Source organism: Megascapheus bottae, chromosome 21, assembly GCF_031878675.1.
Source record: "Megascapheus bottae isolate mThoBot1 chromosome 21, mThoBot2.hap1, whole genome shotgun sequence".
NCBI classification, from domain to species: domain Eukaryota; kingdom Metazoa; phylum Chordata; class Mammalia; order Rodentia; family Geomyidae; genus Megascapheus; species Megascapheus bottae.
The window spans coordinates 30,083,912-30,098,846 of NC_143529.1; the positions used below are offsets into that span (position 1 = coordinate 30,083,912).

A 14,935-nucleotide genomic window follows, 5' to 3' on the forward strand; every position below is an offset into this window, starting at 1 on the left:
TCACAGTAAGAAAAGATTTGGGTGAACTACAAAATTAATAATTCAAACCATAATTTTTCATAGTAATGTTTCACAATAATGTTTCTGATACTTTAGAAACAACAGAAGCATTTATAAGTTGATACCAAAGCCCAGTTTTGAGCAATCTCCTTTAATTGTGATTTGAACATGATTACTTTTCTTGAATGCTTTCCAAGTGAAGATTATACAATCAGGAACAAGTACATCTAATACCAAATTGATTATTGCACTTATTAGAATCCGAGAATTGAAGATTTTAGTCTTAACTGATTCATTTACAGATACACAAAAATGTCTACTTCAAAGGGAAAGGATTTTCTTAAGGTCTCAGAATTAATTAGCAGAAAACTTTTTGCTGGTAGCCGGGGGCTGATGACTCCAAAGACAACTGTACATAATTATTCTACCATCTTATGCTATGGCTCAGATATATGGACTAGCGTTCCTTGTTTTCCAAGCTGCTGATATAAAACATATACTGTATTATTAGTGCCCATTTTACATCTTCAAGTATCTAGATCATTTCTAATCAAAGGAAGATATGCAATGAGAAATTAGATCCACAAATATTTACTAATGATTTCCTACATGTTGTAACTCTATCTTGAGGATACACAAAAATATTCTATATGATGAAAGTCTTCGTAGTCTATAAAATGTCATTTTCATACACTACTTTCCCAACTTTTCTAGTCATTGTTTCTCTTCTATAGTTGAAAGGGTTATTCTAACATCATCACTTAAAAACTAGATGGAAAGAGAAATGGTTAAGAGTTGATAGAATTCCACTTTTTTTTCTTATAGGAGAAAAGGGTAAATTCGAAGTCCTGGCATTCATAGATAATTGATCTTCATTCTCCCCATAGCTTTAGTAAGCAGAGCTTCCTCTCTTGGAGCCAAATCCTTTTGAATTTCTCATAAAAGGGCAACTCAAATTAAAACCTTAGGACTTTATTCTGATTGTACCATTGTTACCCCTCTTAAGACTTGGCATGGTTTCTTCTGTGCTTTGTTTGGGTGTGCCACTGTCTCTGGTATTAGCATTACCTAAAGATACTCAATATGGAAAAACACCCCTTTTCTGTTCTCTGGCAAGATATCATTAACTGCTTTGAAAAAAGCCCAAGAAGCCAGTTTTGTAACATTAAGCGCATTGGAGTTAAAGAGGAAAAAACTTAGATGAGACCTAACTTCCATAATATATATATAAGCTGACAAGAATTTCATTTGAAGAGAAGGAAATTAAGAATTTTACATTTAAATATTTTCTTCTTTGTCTTTTTCCCATAAATTTCATCTCTAGAAAACATCTAGGATATTATATGGTCTAAATCCTTCATTCAAGATATAGAAAGGCAGAGAAAGCACCACAGCTATTCATTGTCACAGATAATGGCAGAACCATGAATAGTGAAAACCTAAGACCTTAGTCTAGGCACCAAAGGCTCATGCCTATAATTCTAGCTACTCAGGATGCTCAGATCTGAGGATCTATGTGTGTAGCTAGCCTGGGCAAAAAACTCCGTTAGACTCTAATGTTCAGTTAGCCACCAAAAAGACAGTGGAGTTGTGGATCAAATGGTAGAATGCTAGTTTTGAGCAAAAGAATCTCTGGGACAGTGCCTTCACGCTGAGTTCAAGTCCTAGGACCAACACACACACACACACACACACACATACACACACACACACACAATTGTATTTTGACAGATTCTAGTTGGCATTACAATGACTGAACAATGGAGAGAGGAAATCTCAGGTTACCTTGGCTTGAGTCCTTGAAGCCTTCCTTTTTCAAGAGAAGAGGCTCTAGCTTTTCTAGCGATGCTGACTTTATGCTATTTTTCTTCCTTGTGCCTTATTTTAGGTTGATTTTAGTGGCCGATCTTGTATAGATTTTGGTGTATAATTGTGAAATTTGTCCAAAGATCAACACCATACACGTGCAGGGATCATTCAGGTCTGATGAAGTTATTAAGAGTTTTCCACCCTATAATCCTGTTTGTACAGTGAAATAAATTCTATTTTCCCCATAGGAGATTTGTATCCATTTTTTTTTCTATCAATGGGAAGAGTTGAAGTGAGGAGGATGTGACTGAACTTGAGAACTGTCAGGTCTTCAGTGGAAAAGGACTAAAAGCCCACCATTTCCATGACAGGCCTCTAAAAACAGTGGGCATAAATATTTAATGTGGCAAATTATAGGCTTAAATTTGCATTTTTATGCACTATTTTCAAGTATAAAGGATTATTGAACAATAAGGACACTTTCCATAATTATGTTCCATTTTTAATATGCAGGGAATTGACTCTAGGTTCAAAATAGTTTGTTAATGAATTTTCAAGATAACCTTGCTTTCTCTCACTGAATCAGATTAATACCACACAATGAAGTTCCTTAACAAAAAAACAGATTATCCTGTCATTGAACAGTTGATTGCTTTTGAATTTTATATAAAAATAATCCTCACTTGCTATGTCTGCCTACATTGGATGTAAATTCTAAAAAAGTATTGAGAATGAAAATATACTAACAAATACTTCATTCTTCCATATTTTAGTATCCAGGTCTGTATGACTTTGAAAATGATGGGTTTTGGTCTTCATAACAGTTCAAAGGGGACATGGTAGTACCTTGAGTTCTGTGGAATTCATGAGACTAGAAATAAGTGAGTTTGGAAAATGAGCCTCAACTCAGAATAAGTGTCTCTTCCTTTCTATATGAATTCAGATCTCATTCTTTCTCTCATAAAGCTTTCCTTTCAACATGAGAATAACCTTAGTCAGGAGCTTAAAAGTGTGCTTTTCTTTATCTCTCAATTGAAATAATTGGCTGTGCTCTTTGATTGTGTTAGATGTTTCTGCATTTGATTCATATATTATCTGTTAGCACATAACTTGGCTAGCGTTTTCTGGGAAGGATAGACTGTGTTTTACATTTTGTTTACATTGTTCTTAGTTGTGGGCACAGTGTTATGCATTTAAAGAACTACAACTAGAAGCCAGCTTCCAGTGGCTTACACCTGTAATCCCAACTACGAAGGAGGCTGAGATCAGAGGGTTGAAGTTCAAAACCAGCCCAGGCAGGGAAACTCATGAGACTCTTATCTCCAGTTACACACCAGAAAACTGGAAGCGTTACTGTGGCTTGACTGGTAGAGTGGTACCCTTGAGCTGAAGAGCTCAGGGACAGCACCCAGGCCCAGATTTAAAAAGGAAGAAAGAAAGGAAGGGAGGAAGAAAGAAAGAGGAAGAAAGAAAGAAATAATGAAAGGTGACTAGAGAATTAAAGGTGATAAATACAACTGTGCCCCTGTTCTATATAAAGTCATCTTTGACCCTTCTTTCCTCTTATATTCCAACCCTGTTCCTACAGGAAGTAATTGGAAAAGGATTGAGTTGTACTATCATAATTAAATTAACATGAACAAAATATATAAACTAATTGAATGATCACCCAGAAGGTCATCAATTTTATATTTGGTAGATAGTTCCTGGAATCATCATATTTTCAAATACTGAATTGAACACTCAGTAAGGAATGCCAGTTTATTTAGATACTTTCACTTTTTACATTATTTATTATGTTTTTTTTCTGTCGGTTGTGGGACTTGAACTCCTCTGTGAGCTCTTCCTCCTTCACCTTCTATCCTGTGAAAATGTGGCACCGCATTCCTTATGGTTCACTATAAGGAATGAATTTCAGTTGCAGATTTAATGGCTTATGCTTGTAATCTTAGCTGGTAGAGATGGGAATTATCACATTTCAAGGCCAGCCCTGTATAAAAAAAATATATTGGGAGGTCCCTGTCTGTAGCTCCTGCTCTGTGGAGGGGAAACACAGGAGGATCCAGGCCCTCCTGTGGAAGAGGATGTGGAACAAGAATGAGACCCTATCTTAAAGATAATCTAAAGTCGAACGTGCTGGATATAAATAGACTAACATATGTATCAGCAACTAAGAAATGATAGTTGGCAGGGAGCTACTTAAGTGCTTTTCAATGATTAGAGAGGTTCAACATTGAGATAATTTTCTCAATGAGGTTAGAACACCCACATCCTAGAGTTTCTCACGCAGTGAGGAAGACCATCATGTTCACATCGACACAACCTTGGATTTGGAGGAGCTGGTGCAGTTAGTGATATCCAAAGGCTGTGTCTGTGTCTGTGTCTGTGTCTGTGTCTGTGTATGTATGCTGATGTGTGTTGTGTCTTGAAGTTAGACCCTCACTCACTTGATCAGATTTTTTACTCATGGTTGGCACTCTACCACTTGAACAGTACTTTGAGCTGTATGTACTATATACAGATAATATACATGATAGACATATAAGTATATAACATATACATATTATATACATACAATAGATATTATATATATGTGTGTGTGTGTGTTTGTTCACAAGACCTTTGAGATCAAATTTTAATGAGGGAATCTGATTTTACAGCAATAGTCAATGTGTGCTCATGGATTTGATAAAAAGAGCGTGAGAAGCATAGTTTACACATGCAGTACTGTGAGAAATCAGCCAATCAGCCAGTGCTGTAACTTGGAAAACTGAGAAGCTGAGATTCCATACAAAAATGCACTCCCCTGTGTAATATTATGAGGAAGTCAGCCGCCCTGTCCCCTTAGTCCTGTGTCCAATGAGAGAAGAATGCAGACAAGATCACAATGTAGTGGAAGTGCAAAGAAAGGCTGTTAGGATGACATTGATTTTACCCTGGCTGTAGTTTTTATTGGGATGTAAGGGACTCAGAGCATTAAGTCCTTCCCAGGACTATCCCATGGAGAAAAGTCAAAGAGCAAAGGAGCTTTACTGAATTATGCTTAACCTCTAAGTCATGGTGTACTGGTCTAGGCGGGTAAGGTAAAAATCTATTGTTCTGAGATCTGTTGTTGGCCCTCCTGAGGTTTTTAATTCCTAGATGGATGAGATGCTCAAAAATGTCATCATTATGCCATTCCTTGCAAAGTTTATCCCCAGAGACTGTAAGATCTCATCTGATATTTTAGGTTCCTTTTACATTTCTCAGTGACTCTTAGCTAACTGCTACCTATTGTGTGAGATTAATCTTGTGGACATCTTATTTTGAGTGCTACTAAGATCAGTTTTCTTTTCAGCTCACTTTAAAGCAACATTGAGCTATATAGAAATGGATAAGATTTCTTTGAGCTTTCAGTTGGTGTGTGTGTGTGTGTGTGTGTGTGTGTGTGTGTGTGTTGTAGTACTAAGGAACTTGGCTTTCTGACTCTGTTGGCACTCTACCACCTGATGTATGTCTCTAGTCCAGTACTTCACTGTCCTGTTGGAGGAAATAAAAAAAACCTCCATTGTTTTTCTGCTTGAGCTGGCTTTTAACCACAATTTCCAGGTATCAGCCTCAAGACTAGATAGAATCACTGGTATGAGCCACTGGCACCCAAATTTAGCATTTCTTAATGGCATCTTTCTCATCCCCATGGTCCTTTACTTATTATTATGGTGATATACAGAGGGGTTACAGTTACCTTCATCAAGTATTGGGTACATTACTTCTTTAATATTATTACTCCTTCCTATGTTTTTCTTCCAATTTCCCTCCTCCACCCCTCCCACACATCTTATTTTCCCCTAAGTTCCCTTTTTCAAATAAACAAATAAATATATATGCAATATACCTGGTATCACATTCAGATACAGTAACAACATGAGATAAGGCAAAAAGAAGAGAAAGGAAATAGCTTCACTAGGTACATTAAGAATAACAATCACAAAGATAAACTTCTTGTTTCCATATCTTGGAGTTCATTTCGCTTAGCCTCCTCCTATATGGGTCTATGTACATAGTCTTTGAACTATTATGATCCTCTGTTAGAAGAATCCTACATTTTTACTAATTGTTGCAAATGAGAGAAACCATGGAGCCTATGCTTCTTTGGGTCTGGTTTACTTCACTTTATATGATTCTCCATGGTCCTTTCAACCACTGTTTTGTGAACTTTTGCATTTATTTGAGATAGAAAAAAAATTTGATTGTGATGCAGTTCTTGAACATCTATGTGGGTAAACATGAATAATTTACAAATAAAATGTCCAGCAATACATTTATGATAGGCTTTCCAGTTTTTCATCTATTCCTCTATTAAAGAGCTAGACATCAATGCCAAAGGCACAAGTCTGAGTCCTACAATTTCCTCAATTCTTTTGTTCATGTTTCTCTAAGTATACCTGCCAAATGGGGGAAGACACTTGAAAACAAAGAAACAAGAAAAAAAAGAAAACAATGCTTCTTTTTATTTTCAGAGTTTTTTGGGCTTTTATGTAGTTGAGTTTTGAGGTCTAAATGACACTCTACTAATTTCTGACTTGTACATCCTTGTAATTTGAATGAGAATAAAAACACTGACTTGGGTGAGCTGCTTTGACATGTATCCCTGCATTTCAGATATGCAAAAAACCCCTCAAAACAATTTATATATATATAAAAAATTGGGGTCCAGCTTAAGTTTGAGAGCTTCTTTTTAGTTAGTTACAATTTCAATAGAAAAGAATTTTCTGTGTTTGACAAATGAACAAAGAAAACAGAAGGAAATTCTTAATTTATATCATGGAAGAAAAAAATATAAATGCAGGTTCTAAAGCAAGCACTATTTCAGTTTTGGTTAAAATATGGAAGACAAAGTAGGTGAAGCAGACGAACCCTTAGGTTGTGAGACCATGACTTTGAAGACCTATTGCTGCATTTTCTTTGAAATTTTGGATATATTGCTATGCTGTTATTTTCTGATACTGATTTCGTTTCATTTGGCTCAGTGCACTGAAAGACATTAAATCCTGCCAATCTCACAATTAAGCTAGAATGTATTACCTTAAAAATATCTTTAGTTCTCATATTTGAGAGTCATTTGAATTTCAGTTTATGAACAGGGTCACTCAGGAAGTTGAGATGTTTCTGAGACTGTGATCTGGCTGTCTTCTTGGCCTCAGATCACCTCATGATATGCTATTATCATGGCAGGTATTTCTATAAGTGCATGGCATCCAAGAGATGGAAGGGACTGTGCCCCCGAGGAAGGAATAGCTAGAATAAGCAAAAGCAAGTAAGGATGTGATTCCTTTGTATTTCCTGTACATTCCAGGAAGATGCTAGGGGAACAGAGAAAGCTATTGAATAAATAAATAAAGCAAAATACCTTTGTAACAATATACTAGATGCTAGGAAATCAAATTGTTAAAAAGAACAAGAACACCAACAACAAAGCAGAGCTTGCCTTCAAGGAACTCAGAGTTGTTAAGGATGTAGCATACACACATACAGATGCTCTGAGTCAAGGGCATTGAAGAGGTGACCTTTACCTAACAGTCATGAGACAGCAGAGAACCCTTAGGGGCCACTTATATCGAGTTACTGTGAGGAAATGTTATCTCTGTACATGTTCCCAATTCACAAACAATGAAAGTAGGATTTTGAGGAAAGGGAAATAGGAAATTTTTATCTAGTTTGCCACATACATGAGAAGATCATGTTCATCCAGACTCAAGATTATACTGTCTGCCTCCTTAGTGAGTGTGTCTCCCTTTGGGAGAAATGCTAAGGACCTGTGCTCTGAAGACTATTGGTGGTCTCAGCTGCTTAATCTACATTGACTAGTGCCACAGCTCTGTTTTGTTAGACAGACAGCTCCACCTTCTGCTTCAGAGAAAGATAGGAGATGGGAGGGATGACCAGCTTGGTTAGAAAGGGGTTAATTTTAGACTCCCTAGAATGGCAGACAGAAAGAAAGGGAAAATGTCAATTTACATATTTAATAAGTAAGAATTATCAAGTGCCTACAATTGGGTAGTTTCTAGGGTCACTCTGTTCGGTAATCAGAATTGGATACAGTTAGTTGTGTGTGCAAAGAAGTCTTAAGGTGAACAACAGAGAAGGTAGTAGTTGAAGACAGCATTGTTTACCTTGGGTAAGGTAAGAGGTAGAAAGTCAAGGTACTGGCACTATCCTGTGAGTACAGCAGTCATTAGAAAGGGATGAAACTAGAGAAGAAAAAAAAGCAAGATGGGAACAATAGTGTGAAGCTTGTGTTACTCTGTAACAAGAGGCTTCTGGAAGTACTTTTTCCATTGGTATACAACAATCACACTTACATTAAATAGATGACATTGATATACAAACACCTTGCAGTTTGGGGACCTCAAAAACAGAAGCCTGAGGACATACTGCAAAAATTCAAAGGGCATGATTTCATTGAACTAAAGGAATTTGATTGAATTAAAGGAAACATGGTCCAACGTAGAAGAGAAAGGAAGGAGAGTTAGGATTTTCAGAAGTACTGTCTTCTGACTGATGGCCTTAGGAAGTATCAAGTCAAAGGGAGAAATGAAGTTCTAGGATGGGTTGTTGGTTTAACAAACCGTTACTTTAGGAGGAATTGTTATCAGTTCAGTATCTGAAATGTTAAATTGATGCCATTACGGGACATCCACTGGGTAATGAATTTAAGGCCGACAAGAACAGTTTACACTTCAGATAAAATGTTTAGAAATCACTACAACATGAATCCTGAATCGTAAAATTACAGAAAAAGTGGAAAGCAAACAAGAAAGGTAAGTCTTGGACATGAGCAATATGCAAGGCATGCACAAAGGAACAAAAGGCATAAATGACACAGATATGAACTTAGACCTAGAATAAAACACAAGAAGGTTAATGATCAGTCAAATAAAAGAACTGAACATAAGATAAGTGAGTAATGGATACATTGTCAAGGGCTAAAATATGTCGTTAAATTAGCTGACTAGAAGTATGAGGTGATTTTAGCACATACAGTATCATTCATTTGGTGTGGGGAATAAAGTCAATGAAAGATGTTCAGAGAGGATAAAGGTGAACTATATCTTAACAACAAATCCTTTAAAGATAAACACAGAAAAAATCAAACAAGGCTCAAGACTTACTGAGTTATTCCTTTTCTAAAGAGAAAACAGTGTTTCCATTGACCTCAACATTGCAGGGGACAAAAACAAAATGCTCTCATGGGATTTGTGTCCCTAGTATGTTTAAACATTACCCTCTCTAACCCAAGCCTAGATGTTAAGCTATCCATTGAAAATGTTTTAGAAAAAATAATTGTTCTAATTTTCTAAAAGGCATTTGGAAACAATTTGACTCTTGTGACTTTCATTTAACACAAAGTAATTTGTTTCATATGCAGAATCCACAGAGGAACTGAAAATCCGCAGCCACAGCACGGAGCCCTTACCAAAGTTGGACAGCAAAGAGAGAGTGCACCATGGGACATCTTCCTCCAGAGAGCCTGCCAAAGCTCAGGAATGGGACGGGACTCCGGGGCCGCCCGTGGTCACCAGCAGGATGGGAAGATGCTCAGTGAGCCCCACCTTGTTGGCAGGGAACCATGGTTCTGGTAAGTAGGATTGCCTTGGAAATCTAGAAATTGGTTTCATGCCGGGAACCCTTAAGAGAGCAGACCTCTCTGATGAATCTGTCTCCGCTTAGAGAAAGTACATAACTAGCTCTTCACATAAGTGCAACAATATTTTGGACTGTACTCTGGTATGACTGTGCACTTCTTGGAGCAGTGAGATAACGTGATAATTTTGAAGATTTTTGTACTGAGGGCTTTCAAAAGTATCAGCAACCTCAGATAAGGCCATATTCATTTATTCATTTGGCAGACTTTATGTTTATGCTGGTTGAATTTTTACAAAATATTTCAGGCAGTTGGTAAAATTTCAAATGGGAAACCAAAATATATCAAAGATGGTCTGAAGGTAGTAGAGAAAAAAGACAGTTTGAGTAATTTGAATCATCTGAAGTAGTAAACTGAGATATCAGTTACTGAGCATCAGGTAGCATCCTGTTTCTCATGCTAAGTTTCTTATCATCAAAGGAGAAAAACATAATGAATGCACCTCTAAATTTCACATCTTGAAATTAAAATATGCCATGCAATTTCATATAGGCAATAGATAAATATTATTAAGCATCATGTTTAACATCAGCATGTTTGTTTTGAACTGATTAGTCTACAGGCTGAACTCATAGAGAGCTGTCAATTGAAATAAACAACCAAGAATTGAGAAACCTCCTATTCTGCACTATTGTGAGGGCTCTGAGGAAAAAGACCAGTCCTGTAGTGTTCTCACCATTGATAGTCATGTTGGAAAGCAGTTTACAACATTTTAACCTGTACTCACTTTACTGGCAGAAACAAGGGTGGGGAGGGGGAATTTTAACAGAATGAGTGACTTCAATTGGAGAGAGGAAGCATGGAAGATACTTTTCTAGGAAAGTATCCACAGAGTTCAACTGCAACTTAACCCTCTGGTGATAGATTTGTATCATGTAGCCTAGGCCGACCCAATCTTACAGCATACATTTCAGTCCAGCAGAAGAAACATTAAGTGCATTTAGCAGAAATTTTAGAAGACACATTATGCTCTAGCATAATTTCCTATAGGCATATATAAAGGAAATATTTATTCTATCCATCAGAAGATATAGCTAACCCACACACATACCAATCACTTGATTGTTAATGTCATATTAGTTTTGGGCTTCTTAGTAGTTTCTAATATGAATTTGTACAAGTTCTATATAAGATCTCTGGGTAATGTTATAAATGGTGACCATGGGTATATTTATAAGAATTAGAGGTATTAGTTAGGTGCCTGTAACACACATTTTAGTGGTGTTTGAATTTAATGAGGAATAAAATATCCATGTTTTTGGCATAAAATTAGCACAGGAGAGACAGTTAATAAAATACATTGTGTGCTTTAGTCAAGGTACCATCAAGAAATAAAAGTAGTGGGATAGAATATAGATAGATGGGGGAGAGAGAGAGAAAGAGAGAAAGAGACGGGGGGAGAACTATTTGCACATAGAGATTCATTGTGAGTAGTTTAAAATAGGTTTGAGAACTTCAAAACTCTATGATCTGCTGTTTACAAGATCAGGGAATCCAGTGATTGAATTTATTCCATGTTCATGTTTAGTGACACAAGTCATAGTCTTAGTTCAGTAGGATCAACCACCAGTACCAAGGGCAGTAGAAGATAAATGTGCAAGCTCAAGAAGAGATAGTGAATTCCTTCTCTGTCCTCCTCTAGGTTCTGGCGAGGCCTCACTGTTCCAGATGTTTCTCACTCATACTGGTGAGAGTAATTTTCTTCCTGTAATCTATTTAATTAAATATTGGTCTCTTTCAGAAATACCTTCATAGACACACCTAAAATAATACTTTGCTATCTGTATATCCCTTCTCCCAGTTAAGTTGGCACATAAAATTATCCATGTCATACAAAAAGTATGACATACATAAAAGAGAAATCAGTGAATGCTGCCTGAAAGATTATGAGTTTTTTAAATGAGGAACTAGGGACTTTTGGTCAATAAACTAATCATTGTGAGAAGGGATAACTTTTGAACTACAATTTGAAGCATAGTAAATTTCTAAGTAGGAAAACTGAGAAGAAAAACATCTGCTTTCTGGATGAATGAATCCTCAACATCTACAGGAGGCAACTCAGTATGTTTGGTGTGAAGGGTGGGGGGAACTGAGGAGAGAAGTTGCAAGTGTTAGGGGTGATCAAATGTGAGGCCTTGTATATTAACTAGAAATAACTACAGCTAAAAGCTGTGATTGATGCTGTCTGACACAATGATGACATTTATTACTTCTCTCCATCAAGTCTAGAAGAAGGCAGCTTTAGGTGTTTTGTAGATGCTCACAGAGGTCCCCAAGGTCCAGTGAGTCTCTTCTGCTTCTAATTCTTCTGTACTAGCAGTGAATATGATGCCGTGACCTGCAGCCAACCAGTTAGGTACACAGTGATCCAGTATTTTTTCTCCCTTCATCTCACTGGAAACATGTCTCTGTAGCAAACCACTGAACAAAGAGGGATGGGGTTTCTATGGATTTATCAAGAGGTATCCTTGCCTATAAATCAAAAAGATGGCCTTCTGTCCACCAAAGAAAACTATAGATTTGCAGAAATGAGAGTGCAGTGATATTTCAGGGAACAATCAGCATTAGCAGCTCTATCTTGGGTAAATTTTGAACATGATGAGGTGAACATTTCATACTCATTTCTTTAAATCTGGAGAAATATTTATTTGGCTTACATCCTAGGTAACTTAAAGATAACTTTGTCAAAGGTGCTAAGCTTGAGGGCCAGGAAATCCAATGCTGATCGTGCATATGAGACATGGAGTAAGGATTACCAGGGAAAGTTGAGACTTAAATTTTGTCTTTGTTTCACTGGAAGTTCTCTGCCACATCTAATTGAGAAGCCAGTAGACTATCTGGAATTTTAGGTCTGGCATTAATGAAATTTTGTGGAACTGGAGATTGAGAGTGTAGAGGTCTTTGGAATAGAAACAACTGTAGACTAAATGAGCCTAAAAAAAATCTAGTGGGGTGTCAGTGGCTCACATCTGTAATCCTAGCTACTTAGGAAGCTGAGATCTGAGCCAGCCCAGGAACAAAAGCCCGTGAGACTCTTCTCTCCAATTAACCACCAAAAAAACTGGAAGTGGTGCTGTGGCTCTAGGGGTAGGGCTGTAACCTTGAGCTGAAGAGTTCAGGGACAGTGTGCAGCCTCTGAGTTCAAGTCCCACAACCAATAACAACAAGAGCAAATTTTAAAAGCAAAAGGAGAAGAAAATTGAGATGGGACTTTGGGGAATAGAGATATTCCACAATGTGGATCAAATTCAGAGGATTCGGGGAGATTAATGGAGATGACACAATTGCCTGCTGACCAGAAGGAATGACATAAATATTTTTAGACTCAGAGTCTCCAGTTTAGGTTTTGAAAGAGTATTATATGAAAGTGGAAGAAGAGAGGATTTTGGTCAACAATTTGGTCCTGGAATTTTTATAGCAATATTAAAAGAAAACCCAATTTTAGAGGCAACTAGAGGGTCACATTACCAGTGCAAATCAGGCTTTCTTAGCTGGTAATGTAATTCACATGAGCGATGCTATTACTTGGGCCTTGAGTTTGTCATTCCCTCACTTTTTCATGGGGAAAAAAGAAAAGGAAAACCTGTTCTGTTATCAGTTCTTATTTTTCTGAAGAAAAATACCTTGAAGGTATACCATAGGCCCTTAGGGTAAATATTTATAAATTTGAGGATCTGAATTCACTCAAGGTTAGAGAATATACGTTTTTTTGCTTTTTTAATATTTTTTATTGTGGGTAGCGTTTCAAAAAGATATTATCTTTGAGGGCTGAGAGTTTGGCCTACGGGTAGAGTGCTTGCATACCATGCAAGAAGACCCCGGTTTGATTCCTCAGTAGCATATACAAAGAAAAACCTCAAAGTGGTGCTCAAGTGGTAGAGGTATAGTCTTGAGAAAGCCCAGGGGAAGTGCTCAGGTCCTGGGTTCAAGCCCCAGGACTGGCCAAAAACACAAAAATGTTATATTTGAATAGTTGTGCAAAGGAGTTGCCATTTAACAAAACAGTTTATGAATAGAACATTCTAGATCTGCTGTTTTAGAACAGAAGAGAAAGAATCAATATTGATGGTGTCTCCTTCATCTTCAAACTTCATTATTGTGTCTTTGTTTCTGGGCCTTGGATCTAGCAATTCCCCCCAACCCCCAGATAAGTCATCTGTAGCCCTACTCCATCACCACATATACAGAGATGAATGTTCTACCATGTATATGTCCCTTTCCTTTTGTCATCTTCCCTACTCAAGGAACCTCTCCCTCTCCTTCTCTCTCCCCACTCCCTCCATCCTTCCCTGCTCCCCCCTCTCCCTCCCCCCTCTCCCCCCCCCCCCGCTTTCTCTGACTAGCTGGCTTTGCTTGTTGGGTTTCTCTCTTGGTTTCCCTCTTCCTCTTTCTCCTATCAAATACACACACACACACACACCCTCACACACACACATTCACATAAAATCTTTAGCCAGTCACAGGCAACTCTTTACCAAAAGCAGTTGAGTCACTTGCAATGGTTGCTGGTAATGGCTCTTTTGAGGGATGGAGAGATTGCTGGAGTGGAGCACGCATGTCAGGAGATCTCAGTTCTAATTAACATTGCCATTTGGTGGCTGCTGTGGTTTATTAAAGTTACGGTTATTTAGTAAATCAGAGATTCTCCAGAGGGTGATTCCTGGAGACAGTGGAGAACTGGGACCTAAACACTTGTGGAAATAATAGCAGAAGCTAGGGAAATTATGCAAGTACAGGTGGTAATAACAAAACCTCAGATTTCAATGACTGAATCAATTAATTCCTTCACAGCTCTTACCAAACCAAACTCTGTTATGATTTCTTAGGTGAGGATGCACAATCATACACACACATTTGCACAGTAGAATGAATAAAATGTAGTCTACCTCTGGGAGATATTCCTTGCACTCATTATGCAATAGCTATATTGAAAACACATCAAACAGGCTATAATTAAATATATTATTTTCACTATAATATTGTTTACATTTCAAATCATCCTAACAACAAAATGTTGGTGCTGGCACAAAATGATGGAGGGGTTAATAGAAAACATTTCATCTTAAATCAAGGTTGTCATTTGTTCTTAGAAACCGTAGCTGTTATCAGACGAGGATAAGTAACAGCTTTTCGTAGGGGACAAAGAAAATAAACAGATTTCTTCTGGCAAGAAAATCACAATGACTAGCCTTAGTGATAAAGCATTTGTGGAAATACTTCCATGTTTGATTATCAGCAAAGTGGTAGTGAGAGAAAGAGAATGAGAGAGGAATAGGTGAGGGAAGATGGCAGAGAGGGAAAGGAAAAGAGGAGAGAGAGAGAAAGAGAAAGGGGAAAGAAAAGTATAGGTTAAAATTAAAACCCTACAAGTAAGGGAGGAAAAAGAATCTTCAAAATGTCCTCAGCTTTTCTGGGGTCAACCTTTTTTACTTCAAGATTTCT

General features: G+C 37.4%; 1 protein-coding gene across 2 annotated transcripts in view; it reads left to right on the plus strand.

The window, feature by feature from the left end:
• Positions 1-14,935, plus strand: part of Nyap2 (neuronal tyrosine-phosphorylated phosphoinositide-3-kinase adaptor 2) — a 249,634-nt gene that overhangs the window by 175,698 nt on the left and 59,001 nt on the right. For both annotated transcript variants that reach the window (XM_090354917.1, XM_090354918.1), the window contains exon 5: positions 9,218-9,427. In XM_090354917.1, coding sequence (XP_090211043.1) covers positions 9,218-9,427 — 210 coding nt within the window. The remainder of the gene's footprint in view (positions 1-9,217; positions 9,428-14,935) is intronic.